The 11,551-nt window shown below is 43.1% G+C and overlaps 1 protein-coding gene across 1 annotated transcript; it reads right to left on the reverse strand.

Moving 5' to 3' along the window:
• Positions 1-777: 777 nt before the first annotated feature.
• Positions 778-10,857, reverse strand: pdzd8 (PDZ domain containing 8). The gene is made up of 2 exons (XM_031873091.1): positions 5,378-10,857; positions 778-5,271 (listed from the first exon to the last, which is right to left on the reverse strand). Exons 1-2 carry the CDS (start codon positions 5,589-5,591, stop codon positions 2,912-2,914), a joined length of 2,574 nt encoding a protein of 857 aa, XP_031728951.1. The 5' UTR covers positions 5,592-10,857; the 3' UTR covers positions 778-2,911.
• Between the last annotated feature and the right edge of the window lie 694 nt (positions 10,858-11,551).

An 11,551-nucleotide genomic window follows, 5' to 3' on the forward strand; every position in this document is an offset into this window, starting at 1 on the left:
TGTAGGGAGACAGGACATCACATCTAAGAGTGGTGACGGATCCTCGAATGTGCTGAGTGACATTTCTACTTAATGTCGCTTTAAAATGAAATGTTGACATAATCAAATATACTGATACCATGGTCAACAAAGATTAGAAGTTCACAAAAGGCTGTTAGTGTTAATCTCTGTCCTAATTTCACACACGACTCATTCTGAAAGGTCATAGCTGGTGATATACCAGATTTAATACCGTCAACCCTTGCAGTTTTTTTTAACGCAGTGCTGTTCAGTCTGAACACCTGGTAACACCTGAAAAATATAGCTTTGTTCATTAAATGTGTACTATGTAGATACTAAAGAACGTGTTGCTCGTTGTTGCCCCAATTACACAAACAAAACAAATCTAAATTCAGATGAACTTCTGAATGCAGACTGAGGTTGTACACATACCAATAAGTAAGTGTACATGGGAGTTGCAGTACAGTGCTAAATCCTTAACCACCTGAGTAAATGTGTGATCATACTGTACACACAAGAATGAAAGCGAATAATTGAAAGTTGGTTTGCCCTCCTGTGTTGCTTTTATGTAAATAAAGCTCTAACTTAGATTCAGTGGTTGTCTAGTGTTAGTCCCCGTGTTTAAAGATCTCATTTCATCTGGATGTAATAGAAGGTTCACGTCTTGTGTTTGGGTTATTGTGGCTGAGGTGGTTCTTGGTTACATTTGGATCACAGACTGTGCCTTCAAAGTTCTTCTGTGTGAGCAGATCAAACCACAAAACAGAGTGATGGGAATTCATTTGAGCTTGTTTATTTAGGTTATGTACAATAAAGCTTCATCACATGAGCCTTTTGAAAACTGTGTGCCACATCCCTCACATACACAATGAGGAACAAACACCATCTCAACCTGCTGAAAGCCGTGGTGGAAGAGCACATTGTAACAGATGCAGCAGCAAAAGCAGCGCCTATCAGGCCAAAGGAGGGGTTTACGGAGCGAACGCCTCCTCTCGGGTTCTCATTGGTCCCCCTCAGGTTACACTACCAGACTGGTGGGCACACACTACATGTGTTTAAAGAAAACAGCAGAGGAGTCAAAGACATGGGGATTCATTCCTGATTATCAGCTTCATTTCCTACAAAAATATTGCACAAAAATCTGGATATACAGGGACAGAGATTGACAAGTATAGCAGCCAGCAAGCCAATATCCACATGAGCAACATATCTCTTACACAGAAAAGAACAGGGACTGTGTGGCTGCTTCTTACAGATGACTTCTCTTGTTGCATTAGCTTGGATAAGTCCATTTGGAGTCTCCTTACAGTTATGGAGAAATCTACCCTCTGGTATCTCAAGAAAACCGTAGTCTTAGCCCTAATGCAGTCCTTTCCCAAACCCCAGTACTGGTACTATCTTAACATGTACTCAAAACAAACTCATTTGTACATGTGCTGGAAATATGTCATGTAAACAAAAAGAAAGGACATCACCTCCAAATTGTTTTTGAAAATGTTCAATGTTCCAGGGTAGATTTTTTCAAAGATATGCAAGAGTAAGCTCTTCCCTCCTCAACGATTCTTACCATTGGGTCTCTGAAGGTGTAACCGATAAATGAACAGCAGAGCATTGTGGAGCTGGAGCTGGTCCTGATAGAAACACTGACACAGGCTACATTCATTCTTGATGGTTAGCAAGGAAATGGGGGAAGGCAGTGCCCAACAACTGTATATACACAAAACACAGAAAGAGCTGAACATACATTCATTTGGGCATGAAAACAACTCATGAAGGCAAATAATCTGCACTAAATTACATCATAGCTTCTTGAAGCATGAAAATTATCATCTTCATACAAAAAAAACACACACGCACTAAACCAATTTAAATACATGTTGGGAGAGTTTTTACATCTTGAGAGCTCCTGGGTAACATTCATTCAGAGATTAATCAAAAAAGTCAATTATGTATCAAATACCCCCATGAAGTTTTGATTGAGTTTCAGAAGTTGATGGGGTGTAAAAGATGCGACTTAGCGAGACATAACAGAAATGGTTAAGAAATGGATTAATTACAACGCAGGACAATTACCTCCTTAACCCCTCCGAGGGAAAAGACAAGACATGGGTAAGATGTAAAACATGTTGGCCTTACCAATAGAAACAAATACACCAAAAGAAAGAGTAAAACCATATAGAAGACTCACTCCACTAATGACTATGCAGCTGCTGGAATCCCAAAGAGGTTAGTGAGCAGGGAGAATTCAAATATATTACTGTAAAAAACAACACGCAAAACTAAAAATATGTATGACAGCTTGCTTAATAAAAACATAAGGTCCCGTTCCACTAAGGTGGATGTCTAAACCTTCTTTTCCCCGGTAGTATTCACTGTTATTTACTCAAATATTTCACCTTCATATCAGTTTGTTACTCACAGGAAACAAATATTGAACAATTATTTTCCTTCCCCAAAGTTAAGATGATTCAGACGAGTAGACCACAGAAATGTGTACATTTTCTTAAGTCCTTATGTCAAAGCAGTTAGACAAGAAAGCAAACTGAATCCATTGCTTACAACGACATTTTGAAGCTGCAGAAAAACAAAACTGGAGGACACACATGCAGCACTACTGAGGGCAGATAATAATGGAGCTCTCAAGCTTCCCTTAAAAAACCAAGAGCATGGAAATAGCATCATATTGTGCAAATCAAGACACCAATAACATGAATCTTTAGGGAGGGAATTCCTTTACCCAGCCTGTCTTTTTCTCACGAAACGTGTGAATCAAACACTGGACCCCAACATACCCAATATTTCAAATGGACTGCTGAAATTCCCTAATCCCCATAAACAAACTGGACACAATGTAATTTGGAGGCACGAGTCCCAAGTCCACGTTTCCTCTTCTTTCTCCTTTCTAGTCTATTTAGTGGAGTGCCTCCACACAGATCTGCTCCTCCGTAATGTCATCCAGCAGTTGCACCTCCACGGGGCTGCATATGTCACTGTCATAGACCTCTGTCCCCATCAGGGCCTCTTCCTCCAGGCCTTCTGCTTTGCCTTTAAAGCCTTGCTGCTCTGAAGGAGAGGTGCTCTCCACTGACTCCAGGTCCTCAATTCCTGCTCGGTAGTGGATCATTAGCAGTGTGAGGGCCTGGAGTCTCTCCCCAGACTTGGCCAGGGCAGTACTAATTAGGGCCTTGCGCCGGGCATCTGTGGCCTCCCTCTCCTCCAGCAGCAGGGCGTTATTGTGCTCCAGCTCCTGGTCAATTTCCTGCTGCAGCTTGTCCAGCATCAACTCAAGCTTCTGAGAGCGCTCATCTGTGGGCAGCCCCCGGTACAGGTCGCGGCCTATCTCCTTCACCGCAATGAACACACTGTCATCTAACCCACCTTCCTTGCGTACAAGTTTATTACTGCCACCACTGCCAACAGGCTGCTTTGAGGGGCTGGCGCCACTCGTGTAGGTCTCAGTATCGCTGCTCTCATTGTCTGAAGTGTTAGGCGTATGCTTAGGTGAGGGCTCCACCGCTCCAGGCACCACATCAGCCACCTGCTCAACTAGCCGAGTCTTGGGCACCTGGCGGAGGTTAAGCAGGCGGGAGCTGGTGTTGATAATATGACGCGTGAGGCCAGTGGTGGCCCGGTTAATGGTGGATTTGGCTTCAGGGTCAGCTCCGCGACGTTCAGTTGCTGCCACACAGAAGGGATTTTCAGCGAGGCACTTGTCCTGGCATTTCTTGTGGCAAACGTAGGCGCAGATCATACACTGAGAGGCTGCCTTGGTCCAAACCTTCTTCTTGCAGTATTCACACCACGTGGGGTTCTGGAACTGGGTGTCCTGGAAGTTGTGACGAAGCTCCGCCAACTGCATGGCGCTGTAGGCCAAGTCATCACGCTGTGCAGTGGGGATATGCTCCCTCTCCCTTAGATCCTCATCCTGGAGACTCCCCTCTCGCTCCCTTTCTGCCAGCCCTCCTGGATACTCAAAGTCACCCTCAGCTGCGTAACAGAAGTTCAGAGTAACATCTCCATAACACAGCTTCTCATTGAAGCCCTTGTGGCTGCTGAGGCTCCGTAGCGCAGTGCGACTGACATTAGCTCTGGGCTCTGGAGGCCCCAACCTGAAGGTGCTCTGGTACTCAGCTGAAGATGTGGCCATACATTCCAGGGCTATATGCTCCAGCTGGAGGCTGACATGACCCAGGCACAACAAACTGCCCAGCTTAAAGGGATCTTTGCACCACAGAGCTACATTAAGGTACTTATGGTTGCCCTCTACCTCAAACAGGACAGAGGCCTTAGGCCAGCGTGCTGTCTGGTTACGAAACATGGTTTCTGGGGATTCCCAGAGGGAATGGTCCTCTAGACTGTCCCGTGTGCTGCAGGAGCTCTCTGATGCTTTGTCCTTTGCATGATCAGCTTTGTTGCTGCTGGTCACAGTGGAAGGGACTGGCAGCTCATCACTGGACTCTGCCGGCCTGGTAGACTGCTTTGCCTCAGCCTGTTTGACACATATCCTCTCCGTGCTGATCTTATCTTCATTGGCTCCAGTCAGAGGAGATTTTTCTGGAGATTTTTCAGTAGTGCTGATGGTGTTAGTCATAGTAGGAACAACAGGGACATTAGTAGTTGTAAAAGAATCAATGCCTTCCAAAATACTGGTTTCTGAGGAGGCTGATGTCAACCGTATCTGAGGTCTTGGCGGCACTGGGGGGCGAGAAGGAGGAGGTGGGGGAGGGACAGTGGGGCGTTGCAGACCCTCCATTGGATCACTATGGGATTTATGTGGTGAGGGCTTTGGTGATTCTTTGGGCTGGGGCTTTAGTGGTGACTGGAGACCAACCAGGTTCAACTTGCGGTTAAGGATGGGTGATATGGTACCAAGGGGCTTCGAGGCCAGGTTGGCCACAGTCCTTTTGGGGCTTTGGTTTACTGTAAGTAAGGAATCCTCCTTAGTATCACTGGTATTTGTGGTGCTGCTGTTAGGGCCACCAGTCTGGCTAAGTTTGGAGTCTACAATCAACTCTTCAAACTCAGAGTCCATGTCTTTGCTGTCGGATATGTCAGAAAGGGTGGTGATGGGGGCTGGGTCTTCCTCAAAACCCCCTGGCTGCGAAATAAAACCAGTTTCCTCCAGCTGCCCAAATCCCTCCTGAAGAGTCCCAAGGCTTCCATAAGAGGAGGGAGTCTGGTGACGAACAGATCTCTCATAAAGTACCACCACCCGCTCTCCAGCCTGCTTCAGCAGTTTGGGCACTTGAACCGAGGATGTTACTTTGACACCTGTCAAATGTTCAAGAACAGGAAAAAAAAGGTTTCCATCAGTAGTGTGAAGAACAGACATTTTCGAAAATGTTTTGCTGACTAACAATTACCAAACATTTCAAACCTCCTATGGCGATGAGACGATCACCCCTCTGCAGGTCTGCCAAGGCAGCAGGAGAGTTGGGCGTCACCGTCTCAATGCTGACATGCACCGCATCCCCCTCACTGGCAGGAACGTGCCTGAACGTCATCCCGACGCTGCCACACGGCCCCTTGATAACCTCCGTCTGATGCATACATGTAACAAGAGAAAAGATACGATGAAGACTGGAATTCATTTAAAGGTCATAGGCCAAGTTCATAACTCTTCTACTTGATGTAGTGATAGGATTGTGGTGTGCAAGAACATGAATTATCAAAAGCAAGAGGTTAACTCTCCCTTTTTCACTACAAAGCAGCACTTATTTATCCTAATGTTTCTAACTTTATTCACATTTATGGTATATTATAGATATTAAGAACTGGAGGATTTGGTGAATAGTAAATTTGTATAGTGCCTTTCTAGTCTTCCGATCACTTAAAGCACTGTACACACCCGCACACACACACACACACACACACTTCTTGCCCAAGGTCATTTCGACATGTGGACTGGAGGAGCCGGGGATCAAACCGCCGACCTTCTAATTGGAAGACGACCCGCTCTATCCCCGAGCCATAGCAGCAGAGATCTGAGCATACTGTGTTTTGAAAGACGCATTTGGTCCACGGGATTTCGGAAAGGGTGGTTGTAACATTGTTTGCTTGGTAGTTATGATCTTCTATCATCCACTTGTACAGTTTTGTATCCACTAGGTGTAAATATTGCATTTTTCAAAAAACACTTTCTAAAAAGATCATGGTAATGTTTTGTAAACTTTGCATCTATGGTAATCTATAGGTTGTCATAAGAAGTTGGTGAATAAAGCATGGTGTACTGGTGAAGGGTTTTCCTCATTTTTTTTAAATTTTGGATTATTAATGATTTTGGTTTTATTAATGAATATAAACGATTTACTTGTTTGAGATGTTTGGTAACATACCTGGGTAAGCAATGCATCAACCACAATGAATGTCCATCAACACTTTGGCTCAACACAATGAAAATGCTAGTAAAAGGAACACAGATTAAAAAAGAAAAAAAGTATTCTGACAAAAAGAGGAAGGCACACACACAGTTCCATTATTTACACATGTTTCAAGGTTATTATTTTAGTATAATGTAATAGCTTAACCAGAACAAGTTGCTTTAACATCATAGACATACCGTATGTCTTTATGAATTTCTTCATGTTAAAGGTCTACAAACAATCAAGCAAATCTGTTTTGCCCAGATGCAAAATAATAAGAATGAAAAGAAAGCTTGAGTTGACAAATGCCTCAAGTGCAACACTGACATCTGCCTCCAGCATTTTGACTCAAACTGAAAGCAGCAATTCTGTGGTAGAAGAAAGAGCTGCAATTAAACCCCCACTCCCAGCTGCCTTAATAACAGCCACCGCACACAGTCCAAGTCATATATCCCCCCAACACACCTGTTGTGATGTGGAGGTGACCTGTTTTACGCCTGACAGGTCCTCTATCAAAGGACAGCTTATTTACAGTAGCAAGACATTTGTGCGTCATATGCTGGTGATCAGCGGTGTATGGAAACCCATACAATCTTAACTGTGATTGGGGGAAATTGTCAGTTTACATACTAGAGACATATATGGTAGGATCTTTCCTGGTACAGAGAAAGAGCTAAATGAGGAGGAGTAGTAAGAGGATGAAGATTGTACAGGTGTCCTGGTTTAGAAGACAGAAAGGGAGGGCCAACATGATGTGGGTCGACGGAGACGAATGACTGTAATTTCCCCTGCTGTCATTTGTTATGGTTCTGGTGGAAGGCAGTGATTGAGTTAGGACTGGCTATGAATGAGCAGATAATCTACACAAGCTGGCACATGGGATGTGGGTGGGGGTGCAAGTTCACTATAGTCTCAGTGTTCCCCAAAGGATTTTGAGATACTTTGGTAGGGGACCTCAGACCCGCTAAAGGAGTCCAGGAGGCTAGATAGAACTTTGTGCTCATTAACTGTTTAGTGTTCTTGCAGTGGTAGAATGTAACTAAGTAGATCTAGGTTACTAAAGTACTGCACTTAAGTACAATTTTGAGGTACTTGTCCTTTACTTGAGTAGTTCCATTTTATGTAACTTCATACATTGAGTCCACTCAGAGGGAAACATTGTACCTTGAACTTCACTACAATTATTTGACAATATTAGTGACTAGTTAGGCTACATTGCAGATTCAATAACTTAGACATTATAAGGATGTATTCAGTAGTATATAGCCTAAATAAAGTAGTTAAAATGAGCTCCATCTTTACCAGCTGCAACATTAAAGTGACAAACACATTAATGCTTCAATAATTATATTCCAATGGCATCGGCCTACCCTAAATATCAATTGGCCATTTTGCATAATGAGTATTTATTTTTGGGCATTTAAAGTATATTTTGATGCTCATACCTTTGTTATTTTACTTAAGTAACATTTTGAATGCAGGACTTTTACTATAACAGTATTTTTACACAACGCTCTAGTAAATAATTTAATCATCAACACATCGGTTGAATGAATATCAATGGGGATGACATGGCAAAAAAGTCAGTCAACAGTCACACCGGGAACAGGGGGCTCCATCACTCCAAGCAGGAAGAAAAGACAAAGCAAGCACTAAGTTCACGACCCCTGGAAGTGGCGAGGTCCAGGAGGAGGGTGCTGTACAGATGACTCAGCCGGGACCACGAGCCACGTTCTGAGCAGAACTAGTAGCATAGTTACTAGACAAAAAGTGACATGGCCTGGCTAAAACTATGGTTCATCTACACCTTTGTACGTGTATTATCAATGATGTGCAGGGAGAAAAAATAACGCTCGAACAAACAATGCTGCCATGTTAATCATAACAAATAAACATTGCATTCTGAAGCCTACTGGTGTGTTTCTCCAACCCAGTGTATGAATGGTTCAAATTGGTGTCAACACAAAGAAAGAGTAATCTATTGTAATCTTCTCAAACAAATATCTTGCCTTGGATGTTGGGTTTGTCTTGCTAACAAAGCCATGTAGCGCAGTAAAACATGACATTATACGATTAAATGGAATGGGCCTTGTTTTTCTATTCTTATCCTAAACTCTATACTGTTTTTGTGATGCTTGTTCGTACAAGTTCATCAAGCTTTCTTAACTGCCAGTGAGAATATTATGCAGTTGGTGATGTCACATTGTTGCACCAACAATGTGACATGTACAAAGAGCCTGAGGCAGCTGTCGGAGTGAGAGCATTTTCAAATCATCTATCAAACTACATAGGCTGCTATGCCAAAACATGGCAATAAAAAAAATGATAAGCAAAGCAATTTATGGTGACATTTATTCTCCACATTCATTCAGATTAAGGCATCATGATCTTTAAATCAACATGTGTTTGAGTAAAAAGGCAGACACTCCTGGACTACTTACTAAATTCCAAATACGAGACAATTGGTGAATATGTAAAATAGTCACTTGTACAAGCCTTTTAACAACAAATCGGTTTGTATGAGTAGTTCTTGCTATCCAATGATTTCAAAATATGAATCATTTTCAAAGCTTTGCATGTTTTCCGATGTTTTAAGTACTCTCGTCTCGTGTTTTGAGTTTGAGAGTGTGTGTGTGTGTCTCAAGGTTTAATCTGATCTGCCCATGTTACAGCTCTTCCACGAAGACGATAACAACATTGTAGAGGCAACAGGTTGCTCTGGGGGAGAGCGTGAAGGCTGACCATTACTTAGTGTGGAGGAAGGTTCTGGTGGCAAACACTCTGAATCTCAAGGCTGTCTGCAACAACAGGAGATGACTACAACATTGACCAGGATATTGAAAGTGGAATAGCACGCTTATCCACAATATGCAACCATCAATTCAGTCAGTCTCACAGCATTATCAATCCTGCGAAGCATCAGTCCTACATGCAAATATTTAAAGCTCTACATTTCAATGTGTTTTTAAAACATTTACACACACGGTGTACATACACTCATATGCCACTATATTAGGTCGACCTGTCTTCATTGGATAGGGCCCTTTGCCCCGAGAACAGCCTGCACACTTTGTGGCATAGATTCAACATGGTAGTGCTGGGCGGTATACCGGTTCTAATTTCCCATAGGATATGAATTTTTCACACACCGTCATACCGGTGCATAGCCGAAACAACTGCTGTAACTCTTCAACAGGCAGGTCCCAGGTCCCAGTCCTGGGCCGGACTGGGACCCAAGCAGTGGGGACTCTGCCTTAAGGTCTACCCGTCATTCCTATCAGTATAAATAGCATGTTTAATGGTGGAGAGTGTGCCCAGGAAACCATGCCTGGTAGCATAGCATAGTTTAAAAAGTCCAGAGAGAGAGACCATGAATTTTAAAACAGAACATTACGTCTTACAACCTCAAAAAATACTTCTTTACCTATATGTTAAATAAACTCTTTCTTAAAAAGTAGTCTTCCAGTATGAAAGAAAGGAGTCTGTACAGTTTTTTAAAGTGCTTAGTGACACATTTGGGATTGTAATAAAGGCCCTCTCCACTACAAGCATTTGTTGCACTTTGTATACAGGACTGCTTCAAGGAATGAGACACCCACTCAAAGGGTTGAATGTTTTATTGAAATGCGTTTGGATTTCAATTTTGGTATTGGGATATTCAAGTGTTTCTTTGTATTTGTTTTGGAAATAAAATGAAAGAATCCTTGAAACTGAAAGAGCGGTCCATATCAGCAGAGAAGCTTCTGTCATGGGGACGAGCAGAGCAAGAGCCCTCGTCACCATTGCATATGTCAGAGTGTTCCCCGATTCAACCTTAGCTTTCAGAAAAAAATACAGACACAATTTTTCTGTTATGTTCTTTAACATTTCTCTGAAGAAACTAAACTCGGAGAATGACGACTATTTGCGTAACATATATTTCTGGAATATGCCACCGTAGATTTTGCAGGTTAAGCTGGAGTACTTATGGCATACGACAGAATACACTCAGCATTGGAAAAGGTGCAGCGGCCCTCGAGACGCCCACGGCCGACCACCTAGACCTGCCGGACCAAACGCCACCGAACTGCCGCAGGGAGGTGAGGGAGGAGAGCCGTGATGGAAGCTAAGCTAACCCAGCTAGGACCTGAGGCACTCCACTACCCAGCCTACTTGTAGCAGTCTGAGGTTCGGTCATAGGAAAATAGGATGGATGAAATAAGACTTCTGGCTAACCCAGCGACGGGAGGCCAGTGACTATTGAGCCCACATCTTTACAAAGACCTGGCTCTGATCTGATCAAGCAGCACTTGACGGGCAGACAACAGAACAGAGAGCAGGACTCTGGTGGGACCAGAGGAGGTGGACTCTGTGTTTATCATGATGCTTGGTGCTCAAACACAGTCAGAGTTGATTGACACGGTTTTCCTCATGTCCTCATTTATAAATGTGAAGATGTCGGCCATATTATCTGCCCAGAGAATTGTTTTTATTGCTGCTGTTTACATTCCTTATGACACAAATAAAGAAAATGCACTACAGGAACGCACCACTGTTTTTGTTTTGTCTGTCATGTTTCTCTTGTGTTGCAAATGGGCTACAACTGCATTTCATTGTGCATCCCTGTGTTGCATAATGACGATAAATGATCCTTGAATCCTTGAACCAGATGACTGCAGACATGACTTCAGGCATTAGCAAGTTAAAACTAACTGTTGAGGTTGAAAGACCAGTTCATACAAAAGGGGAGTTAAAGTATGTCAGTGTGTGCTCTTTATATTCTAGAGCTCAGACTGAACACAGAATCCCCTCAGTAGCTGCAAAACATAAAGGTTTGGAGAAGGATCAGAGGGTTTGGAAAGTAGTTAATAATGACAGTTTGGGAGATGAGTACTATATTTCCTTGAAGTAACAGAAACAGTAAAATAGGACTCTTTTCTTGCCTGACTTTCCTGAGAGAAAGTAGCTATGTGGGGCGTCACCAAATTGTGTAGAAGAGTTCTCTCTCAGGGCTGAGCAGCAGTAACACGACTAACCTCGTTAACATCGACTAAGACAACAAGCAGCTCTCGGATCCTCGTCTCTGAGCAGGAAAGACGAACAAAGAACGTAGCAACCCTGAACTGGCCAGATGTAAATGGAGTAATTCACTATATTTCAGCAAATCCAGTCTCTTTTATCTACACTGCCACAGAGAACAAATGAAAGGT

Source organism: Anarrhichthys ocellatus, unplaced genomic scaffold (genome assembly GCF_004355925.1).
Source record: "Anarrhichthys ocellatus isolate YVR2014 unplaced genomic scaffold, GSC_Weel_1.0 scaffold68, whole genome shotgun sequence".
NCBI classification, from domain to species: Eukaryota; Metazoa; Chordata; class Actinopteri; order Perciformes; family Anarhichadidae; genus Anarrhichthys; species Anarrhichthys ocellatus.

Coding starts and splice junctions, on each gene's coding strand:
- pdzd8 (XM_031873091.1), bottom strand. CDS start 5,591: ATGAATTCCAGTCTTCATCGTATCTTTTCTCTTGTTACATGTATGCAT. Junction 5,272..5,377: donor TCGTCTCATCGCCATAGGAG/GTTTGAAATGTT, acceptor AACATTTGACAG/GTGTCAAAGTAACATCCTCG.